Raw genomic sequence first — 19,026 nt, forward strand, 5'->3', positions numbered from 1 at the left:
ATCACCGCTGCACTTCCTACCATAACTCATTTCATCAGGCAAGGGCTGTGACTTCAGGAGAACCAATTAGAGACTAATTGCTTTAAACACGGTCATACTTCATTGTGCAGCCTTAACAGTGAATCAATACACAATGGTTCTGCATCAACTCAATCAAGATTCTCTTGGGAGGAAAGTTTTGGGCACCATCCTGTATCCACTCAAGAACTTCTCACTGACTAATAAAACCAAAACAAGCACATAACCATACTTCCCCTCACAGGCATGACAGGGCCTAAGAAAAAGCATGCACAGGAATTATGCTTCAGTTTTCATTGGATGTCCACAAATTCCAGTGTTATAAGGGGGGGGGGGAGAGAAAAAAAGCTTTTCTCTATTTACTTTCTCCATATCATGACCCACAAGATTCACATACTCTTCCCATGCTCTCCTCACCCTCCCCCCTCCAGCTCGGGCCCCGTAATCCAGTTCTGTGTTCTGTATTCCTCATTACATCTGAAACAGAGAAATATTGTTTAATGTTGGGTTACCAGCCAGGATCTTAAACCTGGTTTAAACTATGGTTTAAGATCCTAGGATTTAGCATTTCAGACACAATCTCTGTCTTAGAGATTATGATGGCATGGAAGAAGAGAAAAGAAATGAAATGAGACAGATCTGGACTGATGCTTGTTCAGAATTTAGGAAGCTGGAATCAATGCATACAAACCAGCCCATGCTCAATGGTGTTTAGGCTACAGTTTGTAATTTGACTTCAAACGTTTCTGTATTGTGGTAGCAGCATCCATGCACATAACTACCTTGATTAACTTTTACATAATATTATACAGTGGTACCTCGGTTTTCGAACGTCTAAGAAGTGGGACATTTTGGTTTTCGAACCCCGAAAACCCAGAAGTAATTGGTTCTATTTTAGAATGCTTTTTGGAAGTCAAACGGCTTCCGGGAAGGTTTTTTCAATTTTCTCCATTGACTTTGCAGACCGCACTTTGCGCCTCAGTTGTCAGATGTTTCAGAAATCGAATGGTCTTCCAGAAGAGATTACTTTTGACAACCGAGGTACCACTGTATTTTATACACATTAACCAGGTAGGTAGGTAGGTAGGTAGGTAGATGATGATAGATTAGATAGATAGATGATGGATAGATAGATGATAGATAGATGATAGATGATAGATAGATGAACCCTCTTGATCACCTTGGCTTTCTGTCAGAAGAAACTGCAAGGCAGTAAAAATGTTCAATAAACCCCTTTTATTGTTTTAATGGAAACTTTAACAATGAATGAGGAAAGGTCTAATCTCTATTCAAAAAGCTGATAAGACAAGTGTGAGCACCTCATATCCTCAGAGTAGTGAAGTAATCAAAGTTTCCTAGTACCATGGCAAATATATATAACTTTGTAATAAATATTGCACTTCCTCCACAATGCAGCAGGAATAGAAGGGAAATATGGTATACATTTCCTTCTTCCTTCTTCCCGTAGTACATCTGCAGACTGCAGTAGCTTGTATTGCTTTGTTTGTGTGATGGCCTGGGATTCCGATTCAGAGGCTGAACCAGAGGAATCCCAGCCTGCACAGGAGTCCCCGCCTCCAGGGCCGGCTGAATTGGGGCAGGGCCTTGATGCTGAAGCGCCTGCACCTGTGTCGGAGCCTCAGGAGCAGGCACCAGGTGATCCCACTCTGGCTCCAGAGGTGGTTGAGGACTCAGTGCCTGCAGGTGAGTCTCCCCCTGGGCCCAGTAACCCTTTAGCCTCTCCTGAACTGCAGAGACTCAGGGCAGAGAGGCGAAGGGAACTGGTTGCTCCCAAGAGGAGTGCTCGCCTTAAGGCCAAGAGAGGCGGGTCTCCTGGGGGCCGGGACCGCCCCTAGCCTCAGAACAGATAAAGGCCAGTCGGCCCGGTCCCAGGTTGTGGGAGCAACGTCGTTGTTGAGTTCCTGTTCCTGCCCGGACCCAGACCTGACTCTCCAGTGCTCCTGTCCCCGCCCGGCTTCCTGTTTCGGACCTCGCCCCGCTCCTTGTGGACTGATTCCAGGCTAGTGACCCAGGACCGGACTTTGACTACGCCTACGGTAACCTCCCCCCCCCCCCCGGGATCAGCACAGTTTGCAAAAGAAAGGGAAAAGGGAAATTGCACAGATTTTGGAGTGCAAATAATATATACGAGTAGCATAAATGAAATTATAACAAGAAGGAAACATGCATCAAAATGTAGATTTGTGTGTGCGTGCAGAAATGAATGCATACAAAAATGCATCTCCATATAAAAACTGCATATTTTATTGGCAGACAGTGGCGTCGCAAGGGGATGGGGAGGGCGGTGCGTCCCGGGGGCCATGTCTGGGGGGGTGACAAGAAGGCGCCCCATGTGGTGCTCACCCCACCGCCCCCGGGTGAGGCGGTGCGAGCAGCCATCGCGCCACCGCAGCCGCATGTGGAGGATCCTTCGTTTGCGGCTGCGGCCATGAGCAGAGGATCCCGCCACCGTCCATACGCTGTTCGAGCAGCGCCAGCGGCAAACCGCTACGTACAACGCATGCGTGGCATCGCATACATGCGCTCTACGTAGCGACGCCACACACACACTGTACATAGTGGTTTGCTGCCGGCGCCGCTCGAGTGCTGTACAGACAGCGGTGGGATCCTGCCACCACTGCTACAGCCGCAAGCGGAGGATCCCACCACCATCCGTATGGTGCTCAGGCGGTGCCAGAGGCAAACCGCTACATACAACGCATGTGCAGTGTCACACGCATACGCTGTGCATAGTGACGCCACACATGCACCCTACATGGCGGTGCCACGTGTGTGTCATACGTAGCGGCGCAACACATGTGCAGCTGGTGGTTTGCCTCACCCCAGGTGTTGGTTAGCATCCGTTCGCCCGTTGGCAGGACCCTTATTGCTTTAGCATATGCCTAGTTGAAAGGTTGAAAAGACACAAGATCTACCCACCCTGGAAGAGCGGCAGATGAAGGTGATGGACTATATGGAATTAGCGGAAATAACTGGCAGAATCCGAGACCTGGGAGAAGAGTTGGTGGAAGAAGATTGGAAGAAATTTAAAGACTGCCTGCAGAAACACTGTAAAATTAATGAATGTTAAAATGATGTTGGATTGAAAATAAGTGGTATTAGCAACAAAGTTAAAAAGAGTATGCAAAAATGAATTGATAATGGGTGAAAACATAGAGTTTTAACATGTTAAGATATAGAGTTAAGATAAATGAAAGAGGGTAAGGATTTGCTGATTTGATTATATTAATGGGAATACAAAAACGGGAGGTGTGAGGAGGTCAAAGAAACAAGCTAATGAGTTTAAAGTTATAAAAAAGTGGATTTGTTTTAACTTCTTTTTTGTTTATTTTTCTTGTTTTTTGTATTTTGTGAGATGCAGCACTTCTTTTGGGTTGGGGAGGCAGAAGACATGGCAGCCAAATTGCTAAAGCTTGCAAATCCACGGAACAGCCCTGTCGCATAAGGCCTATTAGCCAATCTAGCCCAGCATCCTGTCCTCATTGCAGCCAACCAGATGGCTGCCAGTAGGGAAGGATGGACCTCCTCATTTTCCCTATTTTCAATTCAATTCTGCAACAATTTATGATTTAAAAAAATAATAATCCTCAACTATATTCAGCAGCATTTTAGTGAGAATTTAGTGCTTTTTGAGGAGGGTATTCAAGGGAACATTTTTCCAAATGTTAAAAGTTTGGCATTTACTGTAACAGCTATGTACATGGTGAGTACTGGCACCTTTTTTTCTTTCCTTTTTTTTTATAAAGCCCTGCTCATAACATGGCAGGCAGTTTTGACTCATGAACACATTTCTGTGAGCAATTTTTCTTAATATAATGCATTTTGCCTATTATTTTCATAAATTTATAGTGGTACCTCAGGTTACAGACACTTCAGATTACAGACACTTCAGGTTACAGACTCCACTAACCCAGAAATAGTACCTCAGATTAAGAACTTTGCTTCAGGATGAGAACAGAAATCGCATGGCGGTGGCACGGCAGCAGTGGGAGGCCCCATAAGCTAAAGTGGTACCTCAGGTTAAGAACAGTTTCAAGTTAAGAACAGACCTCCAGAACAAATTAACTTCTTAACCCGAGGTACCACTGTATTCATTTTTATGCACCCTTTCCCTTAATTATGTGCATTTTTGTTATATGTGCTTGGTTGGAGAACTGCACTGCAAAATTCAGATAAATGTGAATCTCAAAGGCTGTGTTCTGATTCTCATATTGTTTTGGAAAATGTGAATTGGGGAGGTTTGCCTTTAAATACAACTGGCATTCAAAGACATACTGCCTCCAACAGCAGAGAGAGTGAACAGCCACTGTGGCTAGTAGCCACTGATAAGTCTATTTCTCCCCTGGATTTGTCTAATCCTCTTTTAAAGCTATCCAAGGGGTGGTTTGTTTGCCATCGTTACAGCTTGTGGGAGCAAAATAAGAACATGAAAAATGAGAGTGGATCTCCCTCTCTCTGCTCTCAGAGAGCGAGGCCCCCCAAAATCCTGTGGCCCTTGGGGCACCTTCCCAGGGACCACAGTATTGTGTTCAAAGGCAGTTATGTATGACCATGCAGAAAAGCAATGCATCCTTAAATCATGTCCCAGATCCATAAGATCCATAAGAGACCCACCGGGTCAGACTAAGAGTCAGGTGCTTCCGGAGAACCTGCAAGTAGGACATGAGTGCAATAACACTCCAGGCTGAATATCTAATACTTACCGTATTTTTCTGTGTATAGGACCCCCCCCCATTTTTGGGAACTCAAAATTAAGAAAATGCGCTATATATACACACTACCCATGTATAAGAAAACCCCTTATTTTAAACTTGAAAAACTTAGGAAAAAAATATAGTCTTATACACGGAAAAATACGGTATATGGAACTTTAGCACCTGCAGCCTCCCCAATTCAGCTTAATGTATTAGTGGAGCAGCATTCCTCGCTGAAGTTTATGTAAAGTTCCTATGGCAGTAGGAGCAATGCACACAAAGAGGTTCCATAGTCAGAAGGAACCACTAGATTAGGACATGCCAAGGCATGCAATTCGTCAAACTCTGTGGCATCAGCATTGCCTGATCGATTTGCATGGTAATTTTGCAACAAAAAATCAAAGCAAAAACTTGAAATAGCTACTGTAATGTTAAAATGGTTAATTTTTGTTCTCTTTTAATATATATATCTATATATAAGGCCAGAGCCTTTTAAGCATGACGCACATAATAAAGTTGAAATTTTAACATCACTTAATAAAAAATGTGCTTCTCATAATAAAGCCCACAGTACCCTTGAAAAAGAGTGATCAAAAGCACTAAGTGGTATAATTAATCCAGTGTTAATTGGTAATTGGAATCTTTGCATTATTTATGCAAATGTACTAAAGCAAGTATAATTTTTTTAAAAAAATAATAATAATCTGCCCCCAAAGGAGGAAAAGTCTAAAGCTATTTTGAAACCATTTGTATCGTAGTTAGAAATGTGGCCATGGATCTTCTGTAAAAAGTTCCTTGTAAACGAAGGCGTATTTGCTTTAGCCAGAATCATCTTGCAGATGTCCCTGCTGCTGGATGCTTCTTAAAGTGTATGCAATACTTTCTGTATACAGTGGTATAGGTGACTTCTCAATTAAAACTACAAAGGTGGCAATCCAGGGCTCTTTGTGATGAATAGGAAGTTGTGTGCTGAAGTTAACGGCACAATTCTTGAAGGCAGAGGAAACCCCACAGGTACTGGAGTGCCCACATGTTTAAGTCTTTATGCGGGACAAGTGATTATTATCATGCTGACACAAAAACCAAAAGTATTCGTTCCAAAGAAAATGGGATGTCAGATCAAATCCTTTATAACTTCCAAAGTCCCTTTTATGGAGTTCAAGAGTTCTTCCATTTTTAATTTACTAAGTGTCTTCATTATCACATCTCCAACATTGCATTATTCCAGTTCAATTTCTCCTGCGTACACCGTGATCAGCAGAATCGCAGCAAACCCTGTGAGCAACCCAGCATTTTGGATCAGGAAGAAGACTAGATCTGTTTTTCTTCCGGTCACTTTTTCTCTCAGCATGTCATTCATCTCTGGGAACTAGAGGAGGCAGAAGGAAGGAAGTTTTTAGGTAAGTGTTGCCATCTGGTGGAACAACATGCTACATTAGAATTTCATGGTGCTTTTTTTTAATGCATGCATTGATTTATGTTACATTACTGTATAAGATTGGGTTGGGTTCTTAAGCTGCTGGAGCGGCAACGATCTGGGTGTTGTGTCCAAGTGATTACTTCACCAAGAAAGGAACACTGGAAATCCTCAGCTGAGCCTCTCTTTGTAAGTTTCAGGGATGGACTCACATACATCTTGCTCAATCCCCATTCACTTAAATGGAGCTTGTGCAAGAAGGCTTCTCAGTAGTTTAAGTCTATGCAATGCACAGGCAGTGATAAGTCCCTTTCATATGGGTGGGCTAAGCAACAGAGAGGGGCAGACCTGATAGCAGCTGTAGTTTGCAAGTAGGAAGCACTGCTTCAGGACAATCAACCAGCAGATGCAAACAGATGTTTGCTAATTGGCTAGTAGCACTGTCATGGGCTGTTGCTGTGGCTGGAGAGGGCAACTTGCCTACCCAGTGCTGACCCAGGCATCTCCTGTTTCCCTTGCTGTTTTCTGCCCGCAACTGCTAAGAGACCAGATTATTCCTCTTCAGGATAGCTGTGTGTTCTACTTTAGAGGGCAGCCTTTTGTTCTGAAGGGGTGTAAGGCCTCCATCTATTTGAAAGGCTGTCCAGACCAAGTTTGGTTTAAAACTATGGAAATATTGAAAGTAATGGAGAGGTTGAGGACCCTTGAAGTTCCCAGTCAACTGTCAGCACCATCAGATCAGTGGACTGAGCAGACACACAGGTCACCTGGGGTATTCCCCACTACAGTGAAAAATTCATCCCTCTGCTGAAGCATAGCAATTACAGCCATACCTTGGATCCCAAACGCCTTGCGAGTTGAACGTTTTGGCTCCCGAATGCCACAAACCCAGAAGTGAGTGTTCTGGTATGCAGACGTTCTTTGGAACCCAAAGGTCCAACGTGACTTCCGCAGCTTCCGATTGGCTGCAGGAGCTTCCCGCAGCCAATTGGAAGCCGCGCTTTGGTTTCCGAACATTTTGGAAGTTGAACCGACTTCCGGAATGGATTCTGTTCGACTTCCAAGGTACCACTGTACTAGCTTTCCAATCTCTAGACTGCCCTGTGTGGTGAAGATAGCATGGAATAAATATATATCATAAACTATCACAGTCTCTTGGAAAAAGGTGTGAACAACATTTAAATAAAAATAAAAATGTTGTGTTGTCGATGGCTGTGATGTGCCCTGTATCTAAGGGTGAAGAGTGGATAATAAAAGTCAGTGTGTTGTAAAGGTTAGAGCATTGGGACTCTGGGAGACAAGGGTACAAATCTCCACTCAGCCATGAAAATTGCAGGGCAACCTTGGGCGTGTCACTGTCTCTCAGCCTAACCTACCTCACAGGTTTGTTGTGAGCATAAAATGGGGGAAAGGAGAAGCATGTACACCGCCTTGAGCTCTTTGGAAGAAAAAGTGGCATATAAATGTAGTGAAAAAATAATAATAAAATCAAATATTATAATAAAGTTCAATGCTATCCTACCTTTTTCTACAAAATCGGGGGAACTGATTTCTTTCAGAAGAAAAACGGAGCTGTGAATTCTAGAACTTTAATGAAACCGTAAGACATTTTGCACTAGATTCAAGACACATCAGCCAGAAATTCAAACAGAAGAAAAAAGAACACACTGCAATGAAAAAGCCCACAGAAGCCACTTCTAACCTGACAGGTAAATGCATCTCTACCACTAACTTGCCAGTTTATCATTGCAGCACACTCTCCTTGGAAATTAATTCAAAGACACTGGGGGGGACCTTCTGCTTCTGCAAAGTGCTGACAAACACAGATCAACAAAATTGCTGTGCTGGCTGCTTATCAAAGATGAGGTAGGATCAAGTTCAAAGTTTTCAAAGCCCTCTGAAACTTCAGTAATACAAAAACCAGCTCTCTGAAAACACCTTTCCAATCCCAACACAATTTAATTTTCTAGGGATGGAACCTCAGAAGGAGAAGGAAGCCATTAGTGCTATCATCTCCCACTGCAGCTAAAATTTCTTCCACAAAGCTAATAATAGGGATGAACTAAGCCATCTTCATTGTTCAATAACAATATTTTGAAAATCCCTCTTTAGGAGCATGAGAAGAGGCTTGCTGGATCAGAGCAAAGGCCCACCTTGTCCAGCATCCTGTCCTCACAGTGGCAAATCATATACACCCATGTGAAGCTCTCAAGCAGGCCAAGCACTCTTTTCTACTTTTGATTTTGGTACTCAGAGGCATACTGCCTCTACCTTCACAACACAGGAAGTAAAAAACAACAACACGGTCCTCCTCATCAGTAACAGGTCAAAGTAATGAGCAGCTATACCCAGATCTAGCTCGAAGAGACCTTGCAAACCAGGGAAGAGTGGGTGTGTTGCTCATCTATTGCCAGAACTATCATGGTCCATCCAGAAGATGGAGCCGGGAGACACAAAGTCCCATTTCAGACAGATTCACAGCCATGAATTTATTCAGCAACCTTGGAGCCAAGCTAGATGTTCCCTTGAGACAGCTACATATCTTGTTTTTCCTAAAATAATTACAGGCACAAGGACTCCAGTTCTTAATAGGAAGGCAGTGAACAAGAGGCTAGACTTAGTCCTTCTCTTGCATGCCACAGCTGGGAAAGGGGCAGTCTTCATTGGTAGGCCAAGCGATTAAAAGACCATTAAAAATCAATATGACAGACCATGGACCACCTGAATGAAGCTCACAGACCACTGATGGTCCATGGTCTGCAGTTTGGGAACCCCAACTTTATATGTTTTTAATGTAACATTTGTTTTTCTTACTGGTGACCTTAAATCAGCTGGCCATCGTTTTCCCTAGAGACTTGTGGCTAATCTAGTCCTTGGTGAAAACAAGGCCTGTTGGTACATGAGTAGCACCTGTCTGCATCACCCACAGTCTCTTCTTGGAGGGCTTCTGAACATTGTAGCTATGACTCACCCACTTCAGTTGGCTTTAAGGCTCAAAAGCACTCTCAGCTCTGAATGCTGACCCTTCCTAGGAGGGGTCAACAGTTAAAGTTCTCTTGGAGATCAATCAAGCACCTCCTTCAGCATCCTTGAGATTCAAAGTCTTTTCTCTCCCACCCCCTTGAGATGCAAAGTCTTGCATAGGCTTAGCCACTTTAATCAATCGACACACAATGATCATTGTCCAATGAAAAGATAACTGTAAACAAAGCTTTGTTCTCAGTAAAAGGTAAAGGTAAAGGTACCCCTGCCCGTACGGGCCAGTCTTGACAGACTCTAGGGTTGTGCGCTCATCTCACTCTAGAGGCCGGGAGCCAGCGCTGTCCGGAGACACTTCTGGGTCACGTGGCCAGCGTGACGAAGCTGTTCTGGCGAACCGGCACCAGAGCAGCACACGGAAACGCCGTTTACCTTCCCGCTATAAAGCGGTACCTATTTATCTACTTGCACTTAAGCGTGCTTTCGAACTGCTAGGTGGGCAGGCGCTGGGACCGAACGACGGAAGCTCACCCCGCCGCAGGGATTCGAACCGCCGACCATGCGATCAGCAAGTCCTAGGCACTGAGGTTTTACCCACAGCGCCACCCGCGTCCCTTGTTCTCAGTATGCTACTGCAAATAACCATTTCAGGATTTCCCCATGTTCTGTTAACAGTACAGTCCTATGCATGTTTACTCAGAAGCAAGCTCCACTGGATTCAGTGGGGTCAATTCCAGTGTAAGTGTGCATAGGGTTGCAATCTTAAATTGTGTGTTGGTTGGCTTCCTTGGGGAATCTGAGGAAATATGCCCAGTGGCCACCAGGTCATCCCTTGATGCTTTCACTATACATGACAGAATCATTGTTTTTACTCAGGCTGCAGCTTTTCAGGGCATTTTTACCTCTGAAGGAAAAGCCAAGATGGCTGGTAACCCCTATTCCACAAGCAGAAGTCAACTGGACCCACAGTGAGTCTTAGGCCCCATCTGCACTATATATTTAAAGCAGTATTTATACCACTTTAAACTGCCGTTGCTTCCCCGATGAATCATGGAAACTGTAGATTGTTAAGGGTGCTGAAAATTGTTAGGAGACCTGTATTCCCCCCACAGAGCCAGAATTCCCAGAGCTCACTGCAAAGGGGAATTGATTTTATGTGACTCTGGGAATTGTAGCTCTGTGAAGGGAATAGGGATCTCCTAACAACTCACAGCACCCTTAACAAACAGGATTGCAGGGAAGGGGAGCCATGGCTGTTTAAAGGGGTGTAATATTGCTTGAAATAGAGAGATATTTAAACATCCCCAGAAGCGATAGACATTGCAGATGTTTTTTGAATGTGCTGGACACAGTAGAATATATTATTTTCTACTGTCCATTGTACAACCAGCTACACAAAGGCATGCTATCCCCTTTTTTGGATAGTCTAACATCACGACACAATGAAAATATCAGATTCTATCTGTCTGACATTAACTGCAAGGGTGGCTGCGTTTCTATCAATAGTATCTTTCAGAGTGGTGAATGGCACTATTTAGCAGGAAGAAACTCCAATGAAAATCCTCGTTATTACATAATTTTTACTTGGCTGTTTATTTGTATATATTTTAAATTTTTACTTATGGGTGTTTTATGATGGCCTATATTTGTAGTGCCTAATAAAGGTTTGGCGAAGTAAGTAAGAAATATAGAGTGCAGACTGAGCCTTACTTCAATACTGGTGGTGGGGAAGCATGTTGCATTGCTCCTGAATGTGACATGCTAGCTCAGAGGGCATAGGCCAGGCCATCACTTTGCAGGAGCAAAATGGCCAGTAGGTTCAAGAGGATTTGGGGGGTGGGATCCTGCCACTCCCCTCCAGCACCTGCTGCCTGAGGCAGTTGCCTCCTTCTGCCTAGTGGTAGAGCAAGCCCTGGGTGCCTTTAGGGATGATGGCTGAAGCACTTTGCATTCAGCCCCCAGATGAGTCTTTCTTCAAAGAACCTGCCTACCAGTGAAGGGAAGGAGAGCACCCTTCGCTTGAACACCAATTCCCACTACATGTGGTCAGCTGCAATTGCATGATGGCAGCCACCATATGAAACAATTCAAACTTAACTTGTTTAAACTGAGTTTAATACTGTCTTTTTAAATGTTGTAACCCACCCTGGAACCTCGTGGTGGTTAAGGAATCGAATTAATAAGAACAACATGCTTCCACTTGGTACTCTTGACATGTCATCTAGTCCAGGGTTCTTCAACATTGGGTTCCTAGTTCCCATCATCCCTGATCATAGGCTAATCTGGTTAGGGATTATGGGAGTTGTAGTTGAGCAGCAGCTACAGACTCAAGGTTACAGGATACTGGCTAGTCCATCACACATGGTGTAGCTAATAAGGTTGTAGAACTGAGGTGATAAAATGCTAGGCGGTACCATTCCAGAATGCAGGTGGGAGGTAATATTATTCAATAGAAAAAGCTTCCTACCTATAGAAACACAGGAGAACTCTGCTAAAGTTTTTCAGAGATGCACTTAATTTATGTAGAAAGCTTGTTTTCCATGGGGGACTATTCAGAAATACGAGTCTTCCTGCTTGCATTCTGAATCCTACCACTTCGCCCTGCTTAAAGTGCAAATCAGCTTGTAATAAGCAAGTGAGGGATGGAAGAGAGAAACAAGAGTTCTAACAAATCCTACCTGTTTCTAGACAGAGAGGAACAGGGTAGAATTCAGCAGAAAAGTAGAAGTCTGTACTGAGCATTCACACACATCATTTACATTTTGTTCAGACACAACATTAATGGTTCCGGTCTAGACACCTACAGACAGAGAGATTAGAAAGGTAGACAGAGAAACCTATCACCTATTGGCTTTAAAACAGGGGTGTAAACATGGTAATACTGAAAAGAGATAGACAGCAATGGTAGTTTCCTAGCTGGCCCTTTGCCCTTAGCAGAGAGAGAGGTTCCAATCACAGAACTGTAGAGTTGCAAGGGACCCCAATGGTCATCTATTCTAGCCCAACGCCTTGCAATGCAGAAATAGAAACCAACAGAGGTATATTCCTCTTTTGTGCAGAAAGATGCCTATCCAAAGGAAGGGAGAGCAAACACTGGACTCATTGAGTGCACAATGACCTTAGTACTGGGTTTGTTCATCTGTCTCTATACAGTAATTTGAAGGCAAAAACAACTCTCAACCAATAAGTCCTCTCCATCCTAGTCACTGCTTTCTCCACCCATCTTTTCCCATTACTGATCTTCTGTTTTGTTCTGGCGATGTTGCATGTGTGACTCTTAAAATTGAACTCTTGGTCCATATTTCACAATTCCACCTATACAAAATGCTCCTTTTCCCTTCAGGGTACCCACTCAGCATCCCCACCCAAAAAAAAACACAGAGAGAGACATGTACAGGTAAAGGTAAAGGTACCCCTGCCCGTACGGGCCAGTCTTGACAGACTCTAGGGCTGTGCGCTCATCTCACTCTAGAAGCCGGGAGCCAGCGCTGTCCGCAGACACTTCCGGGTCACGTGGCCAGTGTGACAAGCTGCATCTGGCAAGCCAGCGCAGCACACGGAACGCCGTTTACCTTCCCGCTAGTAAGCGGTCCCTATTTATCTACTTGCACCCGGGGGTGCTTTTGAACTGCTAGGTTGGCAGGCACTGGGACCGAGCGACGGGAGTGCACCCTGCCACGGGGATTCGAACCGCCAACCTTTTGATCGGCAAGTCCTAGGCGCTGAGGCTTTTACCCACAGTGCCACCTGCATCCATGTGCACGCACCACTCCTGCTTTGTGACATATTTGTGTTGTATCGATGATGCTGTTGGAAATGTATTATGGGAAGGGGGTGGAGAAGTCTTAAAAGTTCGTGTAACCCCACGCTCGGGGTTCCTACTCTGTGTGTTTGAACCTTGTTGCAATAATAAAGATCAGGTCTCCTGACTGCTGTTTGGCTATCTGGCTTCTTAGCTGAATATAAGAATTGTGGTTCCATGAGGATAAATGGTCTGATTCATACATACACATAGTATTCATACAATATAGTAGGAGCTCACCATATCTGCCAGGGAAATGTATAGGAACATGCCTCCAGCGATTGCAAAGATAATGTTTGGAGCAAAGTTGTTGCCCACTACTATACCGAAAGCTAGTCCAACATAGCAGGAGCATGCTGATATAAAATTGAAAAACAAGGCCTGCCGAGTGCTCATTCCTGCATTAAGAAGGATGACAAAATCCCCTGGGAAAAGAAAAGCAGGGAAATGGTCAACAAGCAATATTATCATTATTGTTATATATTCCACACACACAACCCCACTCCCAACAAGAGAATTAAAAAGACGTGGGTAGTGCGTATGAAAATTATAGCGACACCATCGTTTCATTTTTCCATTTCAATGTGGCAGAACACTTGTTGGTTGTCTCTTGTTTGATGAGAACTCTCTTAATGCATTCATCTAACAGCTAGCTGAGTTAATGGAAAACATCTTACCCAGTTCGTGAGGAAACTCTTCACATAAGATTGCTATAGATGTGCTAATTCCTTGAAGTAGGGAAAGGGTGAAAGAAGCACCGATGGCTAGCCCATCAATGAAGTTATGCAAAGCATCACTCAGCGTGATCATCCAGGCAATTGTGCCAATCTCTGACAGTGCAGGTCCCCTGAAACATTTGCACGAGTTGCTTTCGGTTTCTTCCTTCTGTAGATGAAAAAATTACAGAAAAATAAAACAAGGCCCCAAAGCCCTTTCTCTCCACAGAGAGCAAATATTACATAGGAAGCTGTAGCCCTGTTTGAATTACAGTTTTGCCTAAAAGGCCTAAGATTGCAATCCCAACTTCACTTAAAGGTAAAGGTAAAGGGACCCCTGACCATTAGGTCCAATCGTGGCCGACTCTGGGGTTGCGGCGCTCATCTCGCTTCATTGGCCGAGGGAGCCGGTGTACAGCTTCAGGGTCATGTGGCCAGCATGACTAAGCCCCTTCTGGCAAACCAGAGCAGCGCACGGAAATGCCGTTTACCTTCCCGCCAGAGCGGTACCTATTTATCTACTTTGATGTGCTATTTATCTACTTTGATGTGCTTTCGAACTGCTAGGTTGGCAGGAGCAGGGACCAAGCAATGGGAGCTCACCCCATCGCGGGGATTCGAACCGCCAACCTTTTGATTGGGAAGTCCTAGGCTCTGTGGTTTAACCCACAGCACCACCCGCGTCCCTCAACTTCACTTACCTGGGGTGAAACCCAATTAAATTCAATGGGACTTACTTTCAAGTGGGCATGGTTAAGATTGCAACCCAAGTCACTATAAGTCAGATCACGGCTACTTTTTTGTTTTTTGCAGTCTCCATACAGTGGCATTCAAATGGAAGTGGTTTGTCCAAAGGAGGTCAACATATGATGAACTCTGATGCTGCCCTCATGTTTCCAAGGATGCAAAAAAATTATTTGCACGATGTGGCTGCTGTAAGAATCCACAACATCTTAGATCCCTTCAGGTGACCTAGTTTCTCATGAATTTTATGGCATGTCTATTTTATTTGCTTTTTAAAAATTTTTTACCCACCCTTCATTCCAAGTAGCCCAAGGGTGGGGTACAAAAACACAGCTTTAAAACCAACAGTAACACCCATTGCCACAATAATACTATAAAATGGGAGCAAATAAAAATCAATAAGCGGCAGCCGGTACAGAGATGTACTATTTCAAGACTAGGTCTGAAAACTCAAACTCTACCAATGCCTAAGTGCAAATCCAAACCCCGCTTTGAGTATAAAATGGAGGGTGCTTGAATGGGTCTTGTAATAGGAATTTTATGGTCTTAGATATATGGTAATGTTCATAACCACACATACATAGATCAGCACAGGAAGACCAACCTGGAACCATTTTGTTTCCTAAACTGACCAAATGTTTTCTCTGCAAGGTCAAAATGGAAAAGCCTCCCCATTGTCTTTTCCTTCACAAATCCTGTCTTAAGCGTATGTCTGTGTTTGAATAAGGTTAGGGTTAGCCTGTGACCTGGCCCAGGAACTAAGTATTTATCACTACAAAAGAATGGCAAGGCTCCCCAGGAAATCCAATCAAGTAACCTGCCAGAGAGGAGATAAACAAGGACAGGAGAAAAAACAACATGCAAATGTTCTGTTTTAGACAGCTTTTTTTTGTGTGTGTATGTATGATGTTTCTGGGGGTGGTCTTGATCTACAGGATGGGAATTTCAAAAGTCTTTATAAGGCCTTGCATGCCATTTTTCTGGGTCCTCCTCCTTTCCTGCGTGTGAGGGGAGCACCCTGTTGCAAGAGATCAATAAAGATCAGGCTTACTAGCTGCTTTGCTTCTCAATATTCTCTGGATGGCCTCTGTTATTTTCTCCTACCAATAGGGAACCTATGTAAGGACTCTATATGGGCTCTTGGATACCCCATAAGGGGAAAGGGCAATTTTTATTTACAACAGTCTCAAAGAGGATTAGACAAATTCATGGAGGATTAGCTTCAGTCGGTACAGCACGAGTATCTTAATCTCAGAGTTGTGGGTTCAAGCCCCATGTTGGGCAAAAGATTCCTGTACTGCAAGGGGTTGGACTAGATGACCTGAGTAGTCCCTTTGAACTCTACAATTCTATTATTCTATAAGGCTATCAACAGGAAGAACCCTGATGGCTATGGTCTACCTCCACTGTTGGGAGCCAGTATGCTTCTGAATACCACAGGAGCTTAGAGTGCTGTTGCATTCAGGTCCTGCTTTGTGGGCTTCTCACTGACATCTGGTTGCCAATTGTGAGAACAGAATGCCAGACAAAAAGATCCACTGCCCAGATCCATCTGGGCTATTATGTTCTTAAAGTCCAGAATAAAATGGGGAAAAGTTAAATCCACCCTGTTAAAGAATGTGGTTTGAGCAGACACATTCTTTTTTTTCCTTCCACACAAATGTAATATTTTCTTCTGATTACAAATAATACCATCATATTAGACAGGGAAGCAAATCATCACAAGGAACATTGCAGCGGGGGAAATGTCACCAAGTTTACCGCCTCTGTAAATGAGAAAGCAAAATGAATGATAACTTAGCATAGGGAAGTCTCCCAGTTGCCCCATTCTTATCTCCGGCATTACAAGTTTGATTATGCAGGGTCTCTCTTCAAAAGTTGAAGTCACAGAATCATCAGCTAAGTCATCATGGCTCCAGTAAAAAGTGCCTTGGTTGAGCGGTGATACAATGATCATAAAGCACTGTTTGCAGCCGCGGCAGGAATGCCGCGAAAGTGAGAGTGATGCTTATATGAAGCAGTAATAAAAACTGATCGATGCACCACATCAGCTTCCTACACAAACATCACATCCAAATGCGTCAGAGGTAAAGAGAGAAACATGCATTTTGCTCGTATTTGAATGATTCCAGAAGTGTTTCTGCAGACTGAATTGTTCTATTGCACCCTTGAATTAGGAGACAATCCTAAAGGAGAGAGCATAATGCCAACGCCATTGGGGAAAGAATTGCCTTCTATGATCATGCGGAATAAAATATCATTAAGGCCTGCTTTACTGGTATCAAAGAGAGTAAATAACCTTGCTTTGAAAACAAGCTTCATGGCGGGGAACCTGTGCCCCTCCAGACATTGGACCACAGCCCCTATCATTCCTGAATATTGGCCATGCTGGGAGTTGTAGTCCACAACATCTGGAGAGCCACAAGTCTGCCCCCTGATCAGGAGGCTGGAGCTTCTGCGCTTTTAGTAACTGTTCCTTTCCTCACTCCCAAGTTACTTTCCAAAGGGATTGCAAAACCACCTGCTTTGCAAAGGCAAGCTGTTTGAATGGCAGTGACATTTCCAGAGAAGCAGGACATCTGACAGCATGAGAGCTCAGTGGGAGGGTAAGGGAGAGCGGCCAATTTTCTCTTCAAAGTGACTTTATAAAACGTCACACACTTGACGTCCCATTCGTGAGTTACAAAATTCAGTTCCTATCCAGGGCCCTTTTCAACCTCTCTGAACTCTCAAGTAACCACAGCACAGGATTCCTGTCAGAATGAGCTACAACACAAAGCCTCTTTTCCAGACTAGTAACAGAAAGCTCCTTAACAGTAAAGATTTGAGGGGAGGTGGGTACATCATTGTCCTTTTTTAACCTCGACTCCTGACTAAATAAGTAAGAACTTCGTGTAAACATTACAGGAGGTTTCAAAGGGTGATGTTAAAACATTGGAGTGAATGTGAGTCTAGTTAAGGCATTAAAAAGGTAAGGGGACCCCTGACCATTAGGTCCAGTCGTGACCGACTCTGGGGTTGCGGCGCTCATCTCGCTTTATTGGCCGAGGGAGCTGGCGTACAGCTTCCAGGTCATGTGGCCAGCATGACTAAACCGCTTCTGGCAAACCAGAGCAGCGCACAGAAACGCTGTTTACCTTCCCACCGGAGTGGTACCTATTTCTCTACTTGCACTTTGACATGCTTTTGAACTGCAAGGTTGGCTGGAGCTGGGACCGAGCAATGGGAGCTCACCCCGTCGTGAGGATTTGAAACACCAACCTTTTGATCGGCAAGTCCAAGGCTCTGTAGTTTAACCCACAACAACACCCATGTCTGAATTAAGGCATTGCTGGCAATCAAATCAATTAAGATATTGATGGGGATCTGAACAAATAAGGGAGGGAGAAGAGGCACCCACGTTCCCTAAAGATAATAACAAATGTTGAAGTATCAAGATCAGCAAGGAAATCTCAAACTAGGAGCTCTAAAGCCAATGCATTGGTGTCCTTGTAGTAAGCTATTGGAACATAGGAATCCACCTTATACCAATTCAGATTATTGGTCTATCTAGCTCAGTAATGTCTACACTGACTGGCAGCAGCTCTTTGGGTTTCAGACAAGGAGTCTTTCTTAACCCTAACTGGAGATGCAAGGATTGAACCTGGGACCTTCTGCATGCAAAGCAGATGTTTCACCACTGAGCTGTGGGCTTTCCTCAAGAATGATAACTGTTCCTCCATGTCCCTGCACAAATGAAGCCACTATGTAGTGCATTAACTCCTCCTGTTGTAGTCTAGGTCTGGCCTTGCCTATGCATCCCCTTCTCTGTATACATCAGACTATTTTCTTCCTTGCTTGCCAGCCTCCTTATCCACCTTGGACAGGTCTACACATGCAGTAGCACAAGAGGGGTACACTGGACTGTACCACTTCAGATTGCAAGTGCCAGGTGCTACCGTATTGGCCCGAATATAAGCCGCACCCACAAATAAGCCGCACCTTTAAAATTCAGAGGGGGGGGGAGAGAATACCCGAATATAAGCCACTCCCTTAAAACTGGGTTACAGGCTGAAAATTGCTGCGATTGGTAGAATTGTAACTCCGAGCCAATTTAAGCCTTTGATCTTGCAAGCCCGCAAAAGTTACCGTACGTACAATCGCTAGAATCGCAAATTGCTGTTCAATTGCTACAATTCCGCAGGCACTCAAGCTCGCAAATTGGCAATAAAACATGTTTTTTCTTCCGTTTTTCTTCCGTTATCTGTTTCAGCAGAAATATCGTAAAAGCCAGTTTTTGTAAGGTGAAGAATATAAGCCACACTTCAACTTTTCATAGTCAGAATTTGGAAAAAATGTGCGGCTTATATTTGGGCCAACATGGTATTTTTTTAAATGCTCCTTCATATTTTAAAACATCCACACAAGTAAAACACAAACATCAGGAAGAAAGACTCTGTGCTAGTCCACACCTCCAAGTATTCCTATTTTCCAGGGACATCCCTGATTTAGAGAAGCCATCCCAGTTTCTGATTTGATGCCAGAATGTCCCACTTTTACTTAGGATTTCCCTATTTTCATTGGAGAAATGTTGGAGGGTATGTAGTCATCTGACCCCTGGGCCATCTGAAGGCAGTCCTGTATAGGGAAGTTTTT

At 44.0% G+C, this 19,026-nt stretch overlaps 1 protein-coding gene across 4 annotated transcripts in view; it reads right to left on the reverse strand.

The window, feature by feature from the left end:
* Positions 1 to 5,159: 5,159 nt before the first annotated feature.
* The window catches only part of SLC39A8 (solute carrier family 39 member 8), a 40,819-nt gene continuing 26,952 nt past the window's right edge, over positions 5,160 to 19,026 (reverse strand). For 3 of the 4 annotated variants that reach the window (XM_079990274.1, XM_079990276.1, XM_079990275.1), the window contains 3 exons: positions 13,609 to 13,816; positions 13,172 to 13,356; positions 5,160 to 6,102 (listed from right to left, as the gene is read on the reverse strand). In XM_079990274.1, coding sequence (XP_079846400.1) covers positions 5,953 to 6,102; positions 13,172 to 13,356; positions 13,609 to 13,816 — 543 coding nt within the window. In that variant the 3' untranslated portion in view covers positions 5,160 to 5,952. Of the gene's footprint in view, positions 6,103 to 11,807; positions 11,930 to 13,171; positions 13,357 to 13,608; positions 13,817 to 19,026 lie in introns of all 4 variants that reach the window. The other variant, XR_013842307.1, reaches the window with a different exon arrangement.

The sequence above is a fragment of the Podarcis cretensis genome (assembly GCF_951804945.1).
Source record: "Podarcis cretensis genome assembly, chromosome: 9".
NCBI lineage: Eukaryota > Metazoa > Chordata > Lepidosauria > Squamata > Lacertidae > Podarcis > Podarcis cretensis.